The sequence below is a fragment of the Diabrotica undecimpunctata genome, chromosome 8, assembly GCF_040954645.1.
Source record: "Diabrotica undecimpunctata isolate CICGRU chromosome 8, icDiaUnde3, whole genome shotgun sequence".
Lineage (NCBI taxonomy): Eukaryota > Metazoa > Arthropoda > Insecta > Coleoptera > Chrysomelidae > Diabrotica > Diabrotica undecimpunctata.
The window spans coordinates 27,236,507-27,256,625 of NC_092810.1; the positions used below are offsets into that span (position 1 = coordinate 27,236,507).

The 20,119-nt window shown below is 34.0% G+C and overlaps 2 protein-coding genes across 2 annotated transcripts in view; both read left to right on the forward strand.

Moving 5' to 3' along the window:
- The window catches only part of LOC140448743 (uncharacterized), a 107,341-nt gene extending 105,197 nt beyond the window's left edge, over nucleotides 1-2,144 (forward strand). Inside the window, exon 21 of the mRNA XM_072541854.1 lies at nucleotides 1,885-2,144. Coding sequence (XP_072397955.1) covers nucleotides 1,885-2,065 — 181 coding nt within the window. The 3' untranslated portion in view covers nucleotides 2,066-2,144. The remainder of the gene's footprint in view (nucleotides 1-1,884) is intronic.
- Nucleotides 2,145-14,307: 12,163 nt separating this feature from the next.
- The window catches only part of LOC140447326 (para-nitrobenzyl esterase-like), a 30,187-nt gene continuing 24,375 nt past the window's right edge, over nucleotides 14,308-20,119 (forward strand). The window contains exons 1-2 of the mRNA XM_072539924.1: nucleotides 14,308-14,464; nucleotides 19,045-19,209. Of these exons, the coding sequence (XP_072396025.1) occupies nucleotides 14,402-14,464; nucleotides 19,045-19,209 (228 nt within the window). The 5' untranslated portion in view covers nucleotides 14,308-14,401. The remainder of the gene's footprint in view (nucleotides 14,465-19,044; nucleotides 19,210-20,119) is intronic.

The following is a 20,119-nucleotide window of genomic DNA, read 5'->3' on the forward strand; positions in this document are numbered from 1 at the left end:
GTGCAGAGAGATTGAATCTTATATTGGAGGACGACAATGCACTGAGGCGTGGAAGTTTTTAAACTCTGTTAAGAAGCCGACTAACGAGAAAGTGATTATAATAACATAAATCCCGAGGATTGGACACATTATTACAAACATCTATTAAATGAGAACAGAGACGAATTTAAAGAAGATATGAATTCATCAAGAATCGAAATTCTGGGAGAGCATATTACCATAGATATCAACATAGTTTAAAAAGCTATAGCAGGGATGAAGAATGGAAAAGCAAGTGGACCAGAGGGAGTAACTACGGAATTAATAAAGAATGGCTCAGAGAAATTACACAGAATGATTACGGTGATATTTAACGAATATATTAATGGACATCCAACACCAGATGAATGGAAAACAGCATATATGACCCCAATATATAAAAAAGGTGACAGGAGAAATTGTAAAAACTATAGAGGGATATCGGTCACAAGCTCAATGAGTCGACTATACGGTCGAATACTACGGGACCTGATAAAGGAAGATTATCAATCGTCTGAAGACGAAGAACAAGGAGGATTTAGAGCAGGTCGTTCATGTACAGATAACATCTTCTGTCTTAAACAAATTATAGAAAAGAAAATTGTGACAAATAGAGAGTTACATATGACTTTTGTAGATCTTGAGAAGGCATATGACACAGTCCCGCTAAATAAACTATGGGAAGTCCTGGGCACATCAAACATACATCAAACATTGGTTAGTGCTCTCAAAGATCTATATTATGGTTCAAACTCCCAAATGAAATTCGGAAACCTCTTAGCTGAAAAATTTGCAGTTACTAAGGGTCTCAGACAAGGATGTTGTATCTCTCCGACTCTATTTAAGATTTATATCTCTGCAGCTCCGAAACAATGGAAAAGGAAAGTCAAAGGAATGGGTATACAATTAAACGATCAGGATTACATATATACTTTACAGTTTGCAGATGATCAGGTGGTGATCTCAAATGACAAAGATGACATGGAATATATGCTTAGAAAACTAATTGAAGAATACCAGAAATGGGGATTAAATATCAATTTAGAAAAGACAAAATACCTCTCAATTGGAGCTGAAGCAGAACAACTCGATATCGATGACAATCAAAACATAAATCCATACAACGAATATAAATACCTGGGCGTCATCTTCGACCGTAGTGGAAAAGACGAACGAGAAATAGAACATAGAACACGAAGAGCTATAGCATGTTTGAACGGAGTTCTATGGAGTAAAGAAATATCAAATAAAAGAAAATGGAACATCTATGAGACAATGGTTAAAACTAGCCTACTTTATGGAGCTGAGACATGGAGAATAACCGAAAAATATAAGAAAAAGGTTAAAGCCACGGAAATGGATGCCATCAGAAGATCGATAAGAATATCAAGAGCCGACAGAATACGGAATGAAGTGATAAAACAACAAATGGGTATGGAGGGCACTATAGTTGAGGATATTGAGAGAGAACAGCTCATATGGTATGGGCATGTGAGCCGAACGGAGAACGAAAGATTGCCTAAAAAAACGATGATGTGGCAACCCCCAGAGAAGAGGAAACGAGGAAGACCACCACAGAGCTGGAACCTGGGAGTTAGGAAAGCGATTAGCGCTCGAAATCTGGACGAAGACCTTACTCAAGACAGAATACAGTGGCGTTTGGGAGTCGGACAACGTCGTAATACGTTATAAAAAAAACCGAATATATATATATATATATATATATATATATATATATATATATATATATATATATATATATATATATATATATATATTATTATCAATAATTTTATCACTAATTGTTTTTACTTATGAATTTCTCTACTGTAACAGTTTATTTAAAATACTAATCCTCTTTTTCAGAAATCCGACTCCGACAAAAGATGAAGATCTACAAAATGTCATTTGGCCAGAAGTTAAACCTGGATCTGTGAAGTATTTGGATATCGATTCCACATTTGAAGTTAAAGAAAACCCTCGACAATATTATGAAATTGAATCAATTCTCGATCCTTTCATAAATGAGCCTCTTATTACATATTAAAATGAATAAAATATAATTTAATAAATTTATTAAAAAATGTAATGATAAACAGAAAGATAAATAAACATAAACAAACACATTTTTGTTGATTTATTAAAAAAACAGTGAAATCATGATCACTAAGAGGAAAGGAAGGGCCTGGAATACTACAGCCACTTATCCATTCCCACGGTGCCTTACAAAGTAATTTTGACCAACCAATTCCAAGGGCAGTCTAAATATATTCCATCTTTGGTGGATTTTTCTTTCAAAATAAAATCAAATGGCCTTTTAATTTTCATTGCGGATGAAACAAAAGCCGAGTTACAACTAATTGAAGGTGAGGGATAATTTGAATTAATTTACAATCGAAACTTTTATCTTCAAATAACGTACAAAGAAGAGGTTTTCAAAAAATGCTTAAAATGATTTTAAAAGTATTTAATGAGAGACTTAAAACGAGCTAAAATAAAAGTGATTTGGATGCAAAACACCCGAGTTTATTATATTAAAAAACAAACAAAACGATTATCTCATAAAAAAAATTAAATTAATGACTTTTCTACAAAAATGGATATATATATATATATATATATATATATATATATATATATATATTTAGGGATTCTACAGTATTCACTGCCTTCCCTCGCTCAACCGTTTCCATCTCTCTCTGTTGTTCCATTCTCCATCGTTTAGTCCTCTCTTATTCATGGCGTCGTCTACTTCGTTCCTCCAGGATTTTCGGGGTCGTCCTCTTTTCCTCCTTCCTATGGGGCTCCATTCGGTTATTCTCTTTATCCATCTGCTGTCGCTAGTTCTTCTTACATGTCCATACCACTTTAGTCTTTTTTGTTCTATATATGTTAGTATGTCTGTTTCTATTGATGATCTTTGCTTTATTTCGTCATTACTTCTCCTATCCATTCTTGTTACTCTGCAGCATCTTCGCAGGCATTCCATCTCTGTTGCTACTATCTTACTGCTGTTTTTCTTGTTTGTGATCCAATTTTCAGCCCCATATGTCATAATACTTCGCACTAATGTTTTATAAATCTGCGTTTTTGTCTTCATATTTAGGTGTCTATCCCACCATACTGAGTTAAGTTGTCGGATTGCTGTTCTTGTTTGTCCTAATCTTTGTGTAATTTCTTCCTCTGTTGTTGCCTTTTTCGTGATTATAAACCCCAGGTATTTGAATTTATCCTTTCCTTTGATTGTTACGTTGTCATCAATCTGTAGATCTTCTATGTCTTCTTCACTTGTAGATAGGTACTCTGTTTTCGCGAGGTTAATATCTAGGCCAGCCTTGGTATATTCTTCTTGTAGTTTCTTCATCATGTAGCTGAGGTCGTCTTGGTCTTGTGCAATCACTACTTGATCGTCTGCAAAACTTAATGTATATAGGTATTCGTTCCGTACCGGTACTCCCATGCCTTCGCATTTTCTTTTCCATGTTGTCAAGGCTTTCTCTAAGTATATTTTGAATAGGGTTGGAGATGTGGAACAACCCTGCAGGAGCCCTTTTGTTGTGGTGAAGTCTCCTATGATTCTTGTTTCCATTTTAATGGACACTTTATTTTCTTTATACAGAGCTTTTGTAGCTTCTATGAGTTCCGTCTGTATTTCTAATGGAAATGAATCTTATTCCACGTATAATTACCTTTATTTATATATCAACGTCTCCTAAAATTTTAACCATTTTAAAATACCTAGATTTGAAATAAAATAAAAATTTTTCATTTTTTCAATAGTAATCTGAAACTAACAGAAATATGTAAAATGTGCATACGAAAATATAGTATTTTTTTGCTGAAACCGTTCCATTTTTTATTTTTATTCGATAAAATCTAATTGAGTTGTTGACGTTTTAAGTTTGCAACTAAATGTGAGAATGTTATTTTACTCTTTAAATGCAACTTCCAGAGTCGGATCAAGAACTGCAGAATGTGAATTGGCCAAAAGTACAACCCAACGCTGTTAAGTATTTAGATATAAATAATCAATTTACGGTAAAGGACAATCCACGAAACTACAATAATATTAAAAATTTATTAGACCACTACATACAGAAACCATTTATAGCATATTAAATGTATTATAAGTTATATTCAGGAAAATAAAAATATAATAAAAATTTCCAAGTTATATTGATTCAACCAATTTGTTTTTAAAAAATTTTGTTTTTGAGACAAAAAACTCTTAGAAGAATGGAGAGGATGCAAAATAAAAATTTCGTTGTTTAAAGATTAGTCACACCCACATAGAAATACAAAAGATATATAACAGATACTAACTTGTTTACAGTTTTTAAGACATTGAAGCCCGTACCCTTGTTCCATTTAATTATTTTTATTTCGATATCCGACAATTTCATTGTATATTTAGTTACAATATCCTCTAATTCAGAAACAAATTAAACAAGCATTAAAAACAATGAAGAGTGGGAAAAGACCTTGGACCTGACATGCTTCCCATAGAAATCCTAGAAATTCTAGATGAGAAGCACAATGATCTTTTACTGACACACTTGAACCAAATTTATAGTTCAGGCATATTACCCAAAGAGTGGTTAACGTCGATGTTTATTTGTTTCCTCAAAAACAAAAACGCAAGAGAATGCAGCAACTACCGCACCATTAGCTTGGTGTCTCATGTGCTAAAGTTACTACTAAAAGTCATCCATAACCGAATATATCACAAACTCGACATAGACGTTAATGATACACAATTTGGTCTCTTTGGTCAAAGGCCTCGGAACGCGTGAAGCTCTTTTTTCACTTAATATACTGATACAAAGATGCCTGGACGTCAATAAAGATATATACGCGTGTTTTATCGACTATAATAAAGCATTCGATAAAGTACAACATAAACAATTAATAGATGCCATGAAATCAAAGAAGGTTGACTAGAACGACTCAGAATCATATCAAATTTATATTACAAACAACGAGCAAAAGTACGTGTTAACGAACAGCTGTCAGAAGAAATTGAAATAAGATGTGGAGTAAGACAGGGATGCGTATTGTCGCCAATTCTTTTTAATACCTACTCCGAATAGATCTTGAAAAACGCTCTTGAGGGTGAAACAGCTGGAATAAAGGTAAATGGAGTTCCCATTAACAACATTAGATATGCGGACGACCTGTGAGCCAAAAATATTGAAGATCTTCAGAGACTAGTAACCAGAATAGCGGAGTATGGAAAAGTATGGTCTAACAATGAATGTCAAGAAGACGAAATTTATGAGAATATCGAAAACTTAAAGAAATAACGAGAATCTTCTAATAAACGGAACCAACGTCGAACAAGTGGACGAATATGCATATCTGGGAACAATGATTAACTCCACAAATGATTACATTCAGGAGATCAAAATCAGAATAGAAAAGGCTAGAGCAAATTTCAATAAAATGAGAAGAGTGCTATGTACAAGGGATTTAAAATTGGAACTAAGAGTTAGGTTGGCGAGGTGCTATATTTTTTCGACTTTATTTTATGGAATGGAATCGTGGACCTTAAATGCGACATCAATGAAAAAACTGAAATCATTCGAGCTGTGGGTGTATAGAAGAATTCTGAAAATATCGTGGACAGAACACGACACAAACAAAGAGGTTCTGAGGAGGATGAATAAAGAAATAGAAATTTTAAATATAATTAAAACAATAAAATGGGAATATCTCGGACATATTACACGTGGAGAGAAATACACCTTGCTCCAACTGATTATGCAGGGAAAGATACAAGGAAAGAGAAGCATAGAGAGGCGTAGAATGTCATGGCTGCGCAACCTGAGAGAGTGGTACGGATGTACATCAAATAAACTTTTCAGAGCAACCGTCTCAAAAATTTCGTGCTGACGTTAAAATTTTATATTTTTAGTGAATACTACATACATCTTAGTGAATACTACGTACATACGAACTCTACATCTTTTTCGTTACAAAAACGTTTAGTTGAGTGACTTTAATTGGCTTTTGTGTTTGTTATGATTTAATCTAAATTGTGTTTGTACTTATATTTTAATTGTTAAAGTAAATTATACAACTAAATGTTACATGTCGAATATAGCTGCATCCCACACTGTATCCACAAACCATTATTTGATGTTAACGTATCAAAAAAAGGGAAAAATTTCAAAAGCATATAACTCTGACCACAATAATCTTATATTTTTATTAAATTATTCAACAATTTAACTTAACTATCCTTATTATAAAACAAAATTCAAATGACAGACAAGGGACCATTATTTTCGATTTGCCTAATAATTCCCCTGACACGTTGCATCATCCTTTGGACGACCTCAGCGTCAATTTCTCCAATTTTTGTATATATGCGGCGTCTTAACTGTTCCTGATTTTGTGCTTCCCATCCGTTATTATAGACTTTCCGACTTAATACTGCCCAGAACTCTTCAATTGGACGAGCCTGAGGTAGGTTGGGGGGATTATCTGCTTTCGGTACAAAGGTAATGTTGTTACTTTCGTACCAGTCCCTTGTGATCCTCGCGTAATGACATGAAGCAAGATCTGGCCAAAAGACTATTTGATCATTTGCATGATTTGTGTTGACAAACTGAAGCAATTTAGAGAGACATCTTTGAATATAAATATTTGCGTTTAAGGCTTCGCCTCGAACAACACCAATGTAGGGCTGTGAGATAAAGCCAGCCTCAGAAATTGCACACCATACTAAAATTTTGTCCTCAAATTTTTTCTTACTTTTGAATTTTATTTCATCAGGTACATTTTTGTAATCATTCATGTAAAACCCATCGTAACCCTTCATCTCAGAGTTAGACAAAGTAAAATATTTTTCATCGTCCATCACGATCAACTTGTTGACGAAATGCACTCGCCTTAACGCGCGGCAACATCTCGGAATTCTCTCTAATTGATCCTCTGTGTATTTTGGAGCTTTCCTTCTTTTCCGGTAGATAATATTGTGACTCGATAGGGTCCTGTATACTGTAGTTTTTCCAACATGAAATATTTTGGCCAGTTTTCGCTGTGAGACCCCAATTTTGTTCTTAGCTGCTTCAATCAGTCTTGCCTCTCTTATATGGTTCAAAATCCGCGGTCAACCACTTTTACGCAAGTTAACACATGGTATCCCTTCTTCACATTCTCTGATTGTGCGATAAATTGTCGATTTGCTTATGTTTTGATCTCGATAAATATTAACAATATCTCGTTTCGACATTCGCCCAACCATATTATAAACACCTCGACGAATATCAATTGAAGACATTTTGCAGAGCACAAACCAAAATATTCTGCTTTGTTTATTAAATGTCAATAACTGATGACATTTCAATTCCATGGCCTTCTTTTGCTTCTCAATCAGACCAGGTGAAATTTTTCCCAAAACTTTAAACTCTCATCTGATGATGCCAATGAAAATTGGCGAAATATAATGAACTGTTGAACAGAGTACACTTGGCTTTCAATTAGCTGTATACCCAATTAACCACAACCCTCTTTTCATCTACCAGATTAGCTGTTATTTTAGAGCATATATATATATATATATATACATATATATATATATATATATATATATATATATATATATATATATATACATATATGGAATAATCTACAGGTGTATACAAAATAATGGCATCATTTCCTGGAACTCATTATCACTACAATATATGGTCATAAACACACCTGCACACCTGTCAGGGAAGTCAACAATTAAACCGATAAAATGTAATCTTTTTTCATTCATTAAATTTATATACATTTATAAATAGAATAGAAAAATTTCAGATGCCCTTAAAAATTATCTGATAGAGAAAGTACTCGAACAAGGTTCAATTTAAGCATTTAAAGAGATTGTTTTTAAAATTATTTTGTGTTATACATTTTTTTAATGAGATAATAGCACTACTGAGAAATAGAACAAAGAAGTTTGTCACCCGTTAGTTTCTGAGGTTCTGAGCATTCAAGATTTACTGGTGGTCAATACCTCCCAGCCCTTTTTCATTTTTTTGACGATATTGCGATGACGATGACTTATTTCTAACTCGGCCCGTCCAAGGGAACTTATTCTTTGATATAGCCACATCTCAAATGCTTCGAATCTTTGCACATATATCGCCATATATTCTGCCATATCTTCGTCCAAAGTCCACGATTTAATACAAAAAAAGACAGAAAATACGTAAAGTCAAAGCATTCTTACTGTTATACCAAAACAGAGATTGTGGCTCTTAAAGCAGTGGCTTTGTTTAGTTTGGTAGTTATAAAAGGCCTGTCAATGTCATTTTATCACTAATAAATAAGATTTTTTTTATATTACAGTCATCATCATCATCATCATCGTTAATCAATTTTGATAAACAATACAGTAAAACCTCGATATAACGGACCTCTATTTAACGGACTTCGGATATAACGGACAAAAAATCCGGTCAAATATAAGACAAAATAAAAACGTACTGTTAATATTATACATGCTTCCCGTCCCATACCACTGTATTTTACAAAGAATTTCAGCAAAATCTAGCATAAGAGTCATTTCTAATAGTAATATGTACCTATATATTTTTTTGCTGGAAAATAAATTTGTTAGAGAAACATAAGAAATACACACATGAGATATAAATTTGCACATTTGTAGGCAAGAGACAGAAAGTGAGATTATTATCAATATGGCATAAAAAAGCAAACTGTTTCGGACATAAAAAAAAACAAAAACAAAGTAAATAAATTTGCATTCATGTGTGATGTAGGAGAGAACAGCAATCTCAGAAAACGAATGAAATTGGCTCGTAAAACTTCACTGGAAGAAGCAATCTTAAAATGGTACGGCCAACAACTTTCTAGAGGGGTCCCAGTCCGGGTAGTCGAATTAAAATCTAATGCAATTAAATTAGCAAATCATATGGACATACCATTCAGAGCAAGTGATGGATGGCTCTAGCGTTTTCGCAAAAAGCACGGAATTATGAATAAAAGAATTTACGGCAAAGCTTCAACTGCCCCAAAAGAAGAAATAGAACCTTTTAGTTAAAAAAATCGGTTGCCTGTAAAGTCGGTTTTACGGGCGAAGATTTTACGTGACAACGTCTTTTTCTCGGTAGAATATTTATTGATATGAATATTATTAAATTGCACAATAGGAACAAGGAATTGAATGAAAATAAGAATTGCACAAATTTTAATTATAGAAATATATTTTGTTTACTAAAACATTGTACATGTAAACTTAAAGTTAACTAATTTCTATTTGAGTGATTTTGTTGAGGAGAGGACGATGATAGGAGAAATAGCATCGCACCAGCGGACCGATCATGTTTGAGTGGGAGAGAGACGCAAGGCATTCGCCGGTCCGGCGGGCCTCTCTCTCGTTCGGTGACTCATCGTAACAGACGTGAGCGGGCGTTACACTTTTTCATGAGTGACTCCGAGCCACAACCTAATTTAAGACGTTGTCACGTCAAAATTAATAGAACGTTATAAGTAACGAAATGCTATTAGAATCTCAGATTTACAATAGGTACTGACGAAACTGGTTTGTTATGGCGTACTTTGCCTGAAAGCACACAAGCCTCCAAATATGAAAAATCTAATTCTGGAAGAAAAATCAGCAAAAAGAGGATCTCGACTTTGTGCTAACGCCGATGGATCGCATAGATTGACTCCTGTAATGGTTGGCAAATCTCGTAAACCTAGCAACTTTAGCTGTATGTTTTTGTCAAAACATACAACATTGCTTATTCAACAAATGGATCAGGGAATAATTTTGGCAACCAAACGAATATACCGCAGAAAGTTTTTAGAGGATGTAATAATTGTATTGATCGATGGAAATAATGTAGAAGATACAAGAGGGCAGCGTACCTTGCAAATTACAATTTAAAGTCAAGAATTTTTAATTTTGCTGCAGCATGGGAGGAGGTGAAAGAGCAAACAATGAAACATGGTTGGAAGGATTTGTTTGATGGCCTAGATGCATACACAGATTTAGTAGGGTTGGAAGTTACCGATTTCTGTAGGCCAATACATAATAATGACGGAGAACATATAGCTGAGGAAGGTATAACACCATGACTGAAAGTGAAATAGCAGATGAAGTTATGAACCTAAAAAATGAGGATAGAAGTGATGATACCGAAGAAGGTGACAAAACAAGACTACTAAAAATGAAGTTATCAGAGGTAACATCGCATCTCGACGATCTAATAACAGTTATTAATTATTCATCAGATAAAGAACTTCAACTGTGTTCTACGCATTTTCGTAATTTTAGAGAGTTGATCATAAAAAACAGCAAACATCGAAAGTGCAAACGAAACCTGGTTTCTTTTTCAAAACTGGATTACCGACAGCAAGCGCATCGATATCAACAGCAACGTCACTTGTTCGGACTAATGTCCGAATTCAATTAAATAGAATTTTGTTTGTATTTTGAATTTTTTATATACATCTAAATACATACATATATAAAAAAAAAAGTTTTTTTGATTTATTTTAAACATATTTTTATATAACGGACTTTCGGCTTTAACGGACAGCGCCCGTCCCCCCAACTAGTCCGTTATATCGAGGTTTTACTGTAATTACTTTTTCCTTCAATTTAATTCCCTTCTATACAAAAATACATCACTGACGGACATTTTTTACTGACGGACATTTTAATGTTCGTTAAATCTGTTAATAACGAACATTTTCATTGCTAGAAAAATTTCTCCACCAATTCAAAAAAAAATTACAGAGAATGCTAAATAAAATAGGTCACCCTACACCTTCTAATTTTTTAGTACAAACCATGGACGTATAAACACAGATGGACTCAGTTATTTACATAAAAATGTGAAGCCAAAATTATTTGACTAGGTCACATTCTCTGCACCTTCAAATATTGTCACATTTTTTTATTAAAATATCTTATTCACGTATCGCTGAAAATATTACTATATTTATTTTATACTCTACAGGTGCTATCAAACCAAAATATTAATTTATTACTTATATTAATATATTTAATTGTAATTAAAACATCAAATGTGCACATAGTGTCCATATCATTTAATAATAGCGTATAACAGATATCAACCAATTATTTTATATGTAGAAGCACTGAAACCTATTTATTAATGGCAACGGTGTTTACATTTCTCTGTCTTATGGCTCTACGTCAAACTTGTTCCATGTCATGTCCATGTTTGTTTACTTTTTACCCAAGATGAGGAAAAGTTGTTTTTCGATATTTTGGCTATATTTTAAGTGATATTTGTAAATAGTGAAATAAACAAATTATAATAATGGTGCTACAGTTTTGCATTTGCAAAAAAAACGAAATATTTACATCCCAATGTCTCATTTAATTTGTAAGTACTGTTTGTTTACATTATTTAAGACGAGGAACTGAGGAAGCCTGTGTGTTTACATTTTAAAATATGTCTTTCATAGGCGTACCATTGGGTTTATTCATATTAATTAATGTATTAAACAAGATATTAGTTTATGAAATTAGTATAGACATTTTTAAATTGTAAGTAGACATCATCTGATTAAAAAGATCTGTTTAGTAGCTTTTTAATTTAATATTTCTCATGAATTAACAATAAATTAGTGAAATGAATAAAACTTATTTATTTTTCTATGTAGGTTTCCAAATAATATTGATTAATGATGAAACTTACTCTAAACTTCAACAGAGAAAACAGTATAAAAAAACCTTTCAAAAGCATCCTTTTTGGTTATTTAAACTTGTAAGGAAGCTGAAAAATATTTCAGATTTTTTAATAAAACTATAAATATCTACAACAGACTAGTTAAAAACCTTATGAATATTTTGATTATTAAAACCATACAAAATGTCCCAAAATCAATCTATGAGCATTTTGGTGACCATATGTATGATGAAGATGCAATCGATGGTCACTCTATGCAACTTTTAAAATTGGTTCTTAAGAAATATTTTAAAATTGGAATTCATCATGAAACGAGGACTACTTTAGATGCTAACACCGTGCGCATAAGAAGCGTTCTTACTAAGACTGTTTTATTTCGCAATCAATAAAAATTTATTTCTATACCAACGTCTTCTGTTATGTCTATTTACCATTTTTACTTTAATATTTCTGTTCGGTAAATAGCTTTCCAATAATTTATACATTTTCACGCCTACTTTTTAATAAGTAGGTATATTTGCAAATAATTTTGTAGCAGAAACCCTTACTACGTGGAATCTATTGATATTGTATTAAAACAAATTTGTCACAATTTGAAAAAATATGTTTTAACACATTATCAATAAATATAGGTATGTACTTAAATTTGACAAATGTATATTTTTTAATTGTTTTTTTTTATCGTAGGATTATTTGATACCTATTAAAAAATTAACTTGAGCTCAACTATATTTTATTGTATTAATTTTAAAGCAAATAAAATTGTATTTTATTTTTTCTATAAAAACGTGTTTTTATACATTATTACTACTTCCAATTATTAACGTCTGAATAATTATCCCCGCGAGTAAAAATTCAAGCACGCTTATGCTCATTGAGGAAGTATCACAGTCTATCGATACCCGTTTTACTCCCCTTTACCCTCTTGTCCAGGAATATCGAAGCTTCAAAACAGTGTGTGTTTAAGTTATCTTATTGCTGGGTCCATCTATGTTTATACGTCCATGATACAAACATTTAACCTTCCTAATCATGAAGATGAATTGTCTGGTTCTTTTACAATTGAAAAACTCAATTTAGCTAAAACTAGCCCTAACACTATTCCTGGACTAAATAGTTTTTTCTGTAAAGTAATTGGTGGAGGTGAGGAATTCAACAAAAATATTCTGAATGTTCTAAAAATATTACAATTTGCCTTATACTTTAACCTTACAAAGATTTGGAAATTCTATTTAAAATTATTAAAGATTGATTTGATTGATTGAAAGACTCGACAAATTAAAACAACTGTAGAGAATTACCAGACAAAAAGAAGAGAACGTGCACATTTGGGCCGACGAAAATCCTCTAGCCAAAAAAAAGACTTATCACCAAAGGACTTTCAGAGTTAATGTTTGGGCAGGAATTGTGGAATACTTCGGTCACATTATAAGACACCCTGAAAAATATGATCTTTTACATCTGATCATTCAGGGAAAGATTCAAGGTAATCGTGGTCCTGGTAGAAGAAGAACTTCATGGCTGAAAAATCTAAGGCAATGATATGGAAAATCAACTACATCGTTATTGAATATTGCAATAAGTCAAAATACCTGGTTTCTACAAGATGGTGCTCCACCGCATTACAGTAATGAAGTCCGGCAGGCAGTATCCTGGTCGGTGGATTGGAAGGGGTCGTGACGCACCTATTTCTTGGCCATCCAGAAGTCCAGGTCTTTTGCTTTTGGGGGTTTATTAAAGAGAAAGTGTATTCTGTAACAATAGAGCACATAGAATAATTGAAGCTGCAAATCAATTGCGTCAGAAAAATATGATTTTTTAGCGCATTCAGTTTTCCTTATTAAAACGATACCGAATGTGTATTGAAGAAAATGGGGGTCATTTTGTAACATTTGTAAATTTATTGTAATATCATATTTATAGAGGTTATAGACATTTTTTGTACTTGTTAATTCATTTAAGCCATTTATTTAGTTGCACTTAATTTTTTAAAGGTTAATGAAAAGAGCCGTAACTTAATAAAAACTGTTTTTATTGAAAAAAGTGATAAAAACCAAAAAATTTTTAAAAATAATGTGTTAAATAAACTAATGATGCCACAAAATTCATTTGATTTGAACGTACTCAAAAGTTTGAGTTGATTTAGGGATACACACCCTCCTTAAAAATTTTCTGTGCGTTTACATTTTGTTGATTCTTTTGTATGAAAAATGCTTTCAGAACAAGAAAGTAACGTGTCCATTTTTATTACAAAATGTCAAGTAAATTAGGAGATAATGCAAAAAAACAAATTTTTATTTTGTAACTTCAAAGGGCTGTAACTTTTTTGTGTATACTTTTGTACTAAGGTAAGTTGGATTCAATCAATTTATTTTTGTCCCCGGAATGCGTGATTTAATTTATGACATACCTTTTTAAAACACCCTGTATAATCATTTATCTTAGTTTTATTACATAAATAAAAACATAATGTACCACATGTTTATCTAACCTATCACCAATTACTGTGAACGAGTTTATATGATTTCTGTACCTGATTGGTTGAATAATTTTTAAAATTTGCTAAATTATAATATATAAATTATATCTAATGATAGATATTAATCTATAAATAGTTTCTATTCTGATAAAACATGAAGAGTTAGTATAAAATCAGATTTGATTCATAAGTATTTCGTCCCTTCTGTTTGCAAAATTAAGCAATGGCAATGGCGCGTCTAAAATTGTTAATAATTTGTGCACTTATATATTTTGCCAATATAGGGGTAAGTACGAATATTATTTCTTTATATTTATGCGTTTAAGTCTACTCTTAATTTAAGAGTACTTACCTACTTAAGTAGGGGGAAGTGACCTGTGATGGCCTTGCGCCTGTGTTCGTCCTGATACTTTATATTCCCGCATGTATATCTGATTGAAAAGATTGTAATAGCGACCATCAATTTTTATCAGCTGAATTCCTCATGAAGTTAAGAAACAGTCCAAAAACATGAAATACAACAACTAAATGGCATCTAAGATATAACGATCCGTACAAAAAAGCTGCAATGCAAAAGCTATGTGACCTCGAACAATCATTAAATCCAGAAGAGTCCTCAAATACCATATGGACAAAAACAAGATCCATATTTCATAATGCTGCGAAAAACATTAAGAGTGATAGAGAAGAAAGAAGGAAACAATGGATAACAGACTCCACGTGGACTAAAATACAGGAGAGGAAGTGCTTAAAAGCCACAGGACTGAACAGTGAAAGTGATAAAGAGGCCTATAAAGCGCTGAACGGTCAAATAAAACGACTCTGCAAAAAGGACAAGAACACACAGTTGAACAAAATCTGCATGGAAATAGAAGGGCATAAAACCAAAACTGAGACCAGAGACATGTTTAAAAAAATAAAGCAGATAACACGTTCCTTTACACCAAACTACCTTGCTATCAAAGATGATAACGGAACTCTACTCACTTCTAAAAAAGATATTTTACACAGATGGAAAGAATACTGTGGACGACTGATGATGGAGGAAAGCACAGACGCCCCATCACAACAAGAAGATGCCAGTTTTGTGACGGAACCTGACGTACTCAGAAGTGAAGTTGAAGCAGCAATTATGAGGCAAAAAAGTCAGAAAGCTGCCGGTCCAGATAACATACCTATTGAAATAATTTGGGCCCTAGATGACGTTGTAGTGGATATAATACATCAAATTTGTCAAAGAGTGTGGGAGACAGGTAAATGGCCTGAGGACTGGACACAATCACTATATATTCCCATACATAAAAAGGGAGCGAAAGATTTATGTAGCAACTATCGCACAATTGCTCTAATTGCGCATTTCAGTAAGATACTCTTACACATAATTCTCGAGAGGATAAAGCCCTTTTTACTACCTAACATTGCGGAGGAACAAGCAGGTTTCGTCCCCGGACGTGATACTAGAGAACAAATTTTAAACGTACGGCAGATTGTAGAAAAATCCAGAGAATTCAACATCACAACATATTAGTGCTTCATAGATTATAGTAAAACTTTCGATTTGGTCAACTGGAGTAAAATGTGGCAGGTTTTGTCTGAAATGGGAGTCCCCAATCATCTGATACTGCAAATTAAAAGCCTGTACAATAACAATTATGCCAGAGTTAGAATAAATGGGGAACTAACCGATAGTTTCAGGGTCACAAAGAGAGTGAGACAAGGCTGCATACTAAGCCCAAGTCTATTTAACATCTATGGTGAATGGATAATGCGGAAAGCTACTGAGGACTGGAACGGTGGCATCACCATTGGCGGGAAGAAGATTTGCAACTTGAAATATGCTGATGATACCACTATCCTCGCTAGTTCTGAAGCTGAATTGATTCACCTGCTACAACGGATAGAAGACGTAAGCTTAACGATGGGCCTTAAAATAAACAGAGATAAAACGAGAATCATGATAAATGACAGAGCTAACAACAATCAAAATCATCTGGTCATGAAAAACAATATCGCTGTTGTAGATAAATTTGTGTATCTGTGCTCATTAATAACCAACAAAGGAGGCTGTACTGAAGAAATAAAGCGGCGGTCAGCAATCGCAAAAAGTGATATGGCAAAATAAACAAAAATTTGGAAAAGCCATGAAATAACTACCGATACAAAAATGAGACTAGTAAGAAGTCTAGATTTTTCAGTTTTTACTTATGCATCGGAATGCGTATGATACGGAATGCGTATGCGTATAATATGAGAATACCATGGGTGGCCCGAAGAACAAATGAATCCATACTGGACCAGCTAAACATAAAGAAAAGACTAAGAACACAAATATCAGAACAAATAATAAGCTATTTTGGACATGTGCTTCGAAGAAATGGTCTTGAAAAACTTACCATCCAGGGAAAAGTAGAAGGCAAAAGAAATAGAGGTAGATCTCCCACACGATACACGGACCATATTGTTGCTACCATTTACGCTCCATTGTCAGAATGTGCTAGAAGGGCAGAAGATAGAAAAACGTGGAGGAACTTTGAGAAATTTAGCTAATAGCTTCATGATATCACGATTCCTGCATCAGGTTAACGACTAAGAAGAAGAAGAATATCTGATTGTTTTATTTGTTCCCTGTTTGATTTCAATATGAACCACTTGGTTTGTAAACGAATTTTGTTGATATATCGGTAAGTAGCTAGTTAAGAGGGGAATAGCAATCAAAAATACAGCGAAATAACGTTGTGCAGGCAAAAAATCCCGGATTGTGTAGTCTTAAAGGGGTCTGTGGATCAGCGTTGGGAAATTGATGGGGGCCTATGAAATCAGAATGCTTGGCTTTAATGGGGAGACTGTGGATCATGAATGTTATATAGGGGTATATTACTAGTTCTTGGAGTATCGAAAATGTCATGTGGACGTTATTCTGGAGGCTGGTCGTAGGTTTGAATCAAATTTCTGAATTTTATATGGATTTTGGGGTATAATGTGATATCATTGTTGACGCCTAATGTAGTTGCTATAAAAAAAAATAAATCCGGTAAGTAAATGATGATAAAAGTTGCTATATGACAATGCATGTTATAATCGGATATAATTTGGAGAGAGATATTTTGGTAAGTTCTTGGTTATATTGTCGTTCGACAGTAGCATCCTCCGGGGCATTCGGAGTTTCTGGATGGCCTACGACCACCGCTCTAGAGGAGGATCGAAGGTTTCTTAACTCCATTCTTGTGTTGGTGGAGTTTATGTGATCTAGACTTCCGCTTAGCCAGAAGTTTACTGGGGACTTTGTGGTTGACAAGGTACCACCAGCAACCAGAATACAGTTCGAGGTTTATTTTTTACATTAATTTGTCTTACATGAATATTTGTTTAGTATTCTGGGCACAGTGTATGCCTTGAGTCTTACAGAGATACCGGCACTTCACACCTCGCCGTGTGGCCACGTTCACGCTCCTCGAGAGGTACAGGAACGTCTGCAGAGTGTTGACTCTTCGACGGCCCTTCATTTCCTACCGCCACCTCTCAAGAAACAATTTGTAGTCCTGTAAGGACGGTTATTATTTCAGTAAAGGTTTCTGGCGGCGAGGTGTTACCGAAACTCGGTCACCGAGTGAGAAGAAATTTCAAGCCCACTTGGGGCTTTTATATACTTCTGACCGTCAGTGGACCAGTGGAACGCTGTGTCAAGTCGATACGATCCGAAATAGCTATAAGACAGGGAACGTTATCTCCGAGCTACTTGCCATCTTCTACGAGGTAATTATAAGTCAGTTGCCAGACTTTTCTTTACCTCGACAAAAGGGCAGGCCGTCAGTCAACAATCGCCGGTTTCTGTACTTCTTAGATCGAAGAAATGTTTACTCAGGTAACAATAAAATACAGAATCGTAGTAAAGGCACTCGGCCAACAAGGTCTGGCAGGGACTAGTGATGTAGACAACTAGATCCAGATCGGAAGATGTGATGGCTTTTTATACAGTTTGTGTTTGCAATTTAGAAGAGATCTTCCGCCGGGATGTCAATGACAACGCAGTTAACAAAACTGTTTGTGATTGGCCAGCCAGAGTGACAACTTGCGTCGTGATTGATCACTTCTGGCGACAATATATACGATAACAGTTTTAAGGTTATTTTTCCATGTGGAAAGTTTTACGACAGTAACGATTTCCGAAGTGGAAATTGAAACGTCAGTAAACTTACTTTAACCTTTAATTGTGGCTTATTCCCATTTAAATAGTAATTACCTCGAAGACGAAACAGCAGGGCACATTCTATGTCAGTGTGACAGTCTGGCAAATGTTCGGTTCTTTGCATTAGGAGAAGCAAATCCACCGGCAAATAAAGTCGCAGTGGAATAGGCGAAAAAGCTATAAGCTCAGTTTAGTCAGTGACCTTATTTTTCCCATTGCACATATGCAGCTGACACATGGATCCTTAAAAAGACAGAACACAGAATTAACCTGTCAAATCTGAAAGAGCTTTATATAAAGACAGATTATTAAAAAAAGTAAACCGAGCGTACCTAAATTTGTAGAGTGACATTACGAATTGACAAGGACTTAAGAAATGAGAAGGAGCAATATACAAATATTTATACTGAGCTTTATAATCATCGAAAGTATTATTTGTGCGTAGTTCGTTGAAGGCGTACATGTTTATCATTAATTCTTCTTAATTGTTTAAGTACATATTTTCGTTAAATTTTTGTTTGACCCCTTACCAATATGGCCTACTACTACCTTACCAATACGGCCTTTCAAATGTTCTTTTTAATAAAATATTATTTATATTGCTTCGAATATTGATTTATTTATTGAAAATATATTTTCATTTTACTACTTTACTTGCTATAATATTTACTTACTTTTAGGTAACTTCACCTGTAGCTGTAGTAACTGATGATGATTTAATAGTAACACTATCTAGTGGAAGTAAAGTTCAAGGGTATGTTCGTCAGAGTTTTGAAGGCAACAATTTCCACGCATTCGAAAATATTCCATATGCAGAAGCTCCTACTGGAAAAAATAGATTTCAGGTAAAAGTAGAAAATTAAACATATTAGTAATCAGTGTAAAACTCATTCTAGTTATCTAGGGTTTATTATTTTCGTACTGTAGTAAATATAAGATTCAAGAAACTACAGAAAAGTGTAGTTAAACAAAAGATAGACGTTAAGCAACTGAAAAACGCAACTATACTGGAAAGGACAAGAGAACAGGTAAACAACAATTTTAGAAACATCGCTGCGAAAAATAGGAACACAGACAATGTAGAAAATAAATGGATGGAGATAGAAAAGGCCCTTATGACAGCTGGTAAAGGCTCCTCAGCTCCAAGCAAAATTAAGAAAAAGGAATAGATGACAAACGAAATTTTGCATCTCATGGAGGAAAGGCGAAGAAATAAAACCAACAAGACAAAATACAAAGAAGTGAACCGTGAAATTAAGAGAAAAATTAGAGAAGCCAAAGAGAACTGGGTTCTGGACCACTGCAAGGAAATAGAAGAATATGATAGAAAGTACGATAGCTTTAACATGCATAAAAAGATCAAGGAAATAACAGGTAAAAAAGTGAAACAAGCATCCATAGTAAAGGACAAAAAAGGGAAAATCATTACAGATTTAAATGAAAAAGTGGCCAGATGGACAGAATACATTGAAGAACTTTTTGCAGACGAAAGACCAGAAATAGCAGTGGCAGAACCTACAGACGACACAACAGGGCCTGAAATCCTAAAAAGCGAGGTAGAATATGCTATAAGGAATACAAAAGGGGTTAAAGCTGCAGGACCAGATGAAATTTCTGTAGAATTGTTGAAACTAATAGACGACGACGCACTTGAAATAATGGTGAACCTCTTTAACACAATTTATAGAACAGGCATCATACCAAAGAAATGACTCTCCTCTACTTTTGTCACAATTCCGAAGACGAATAACGCCA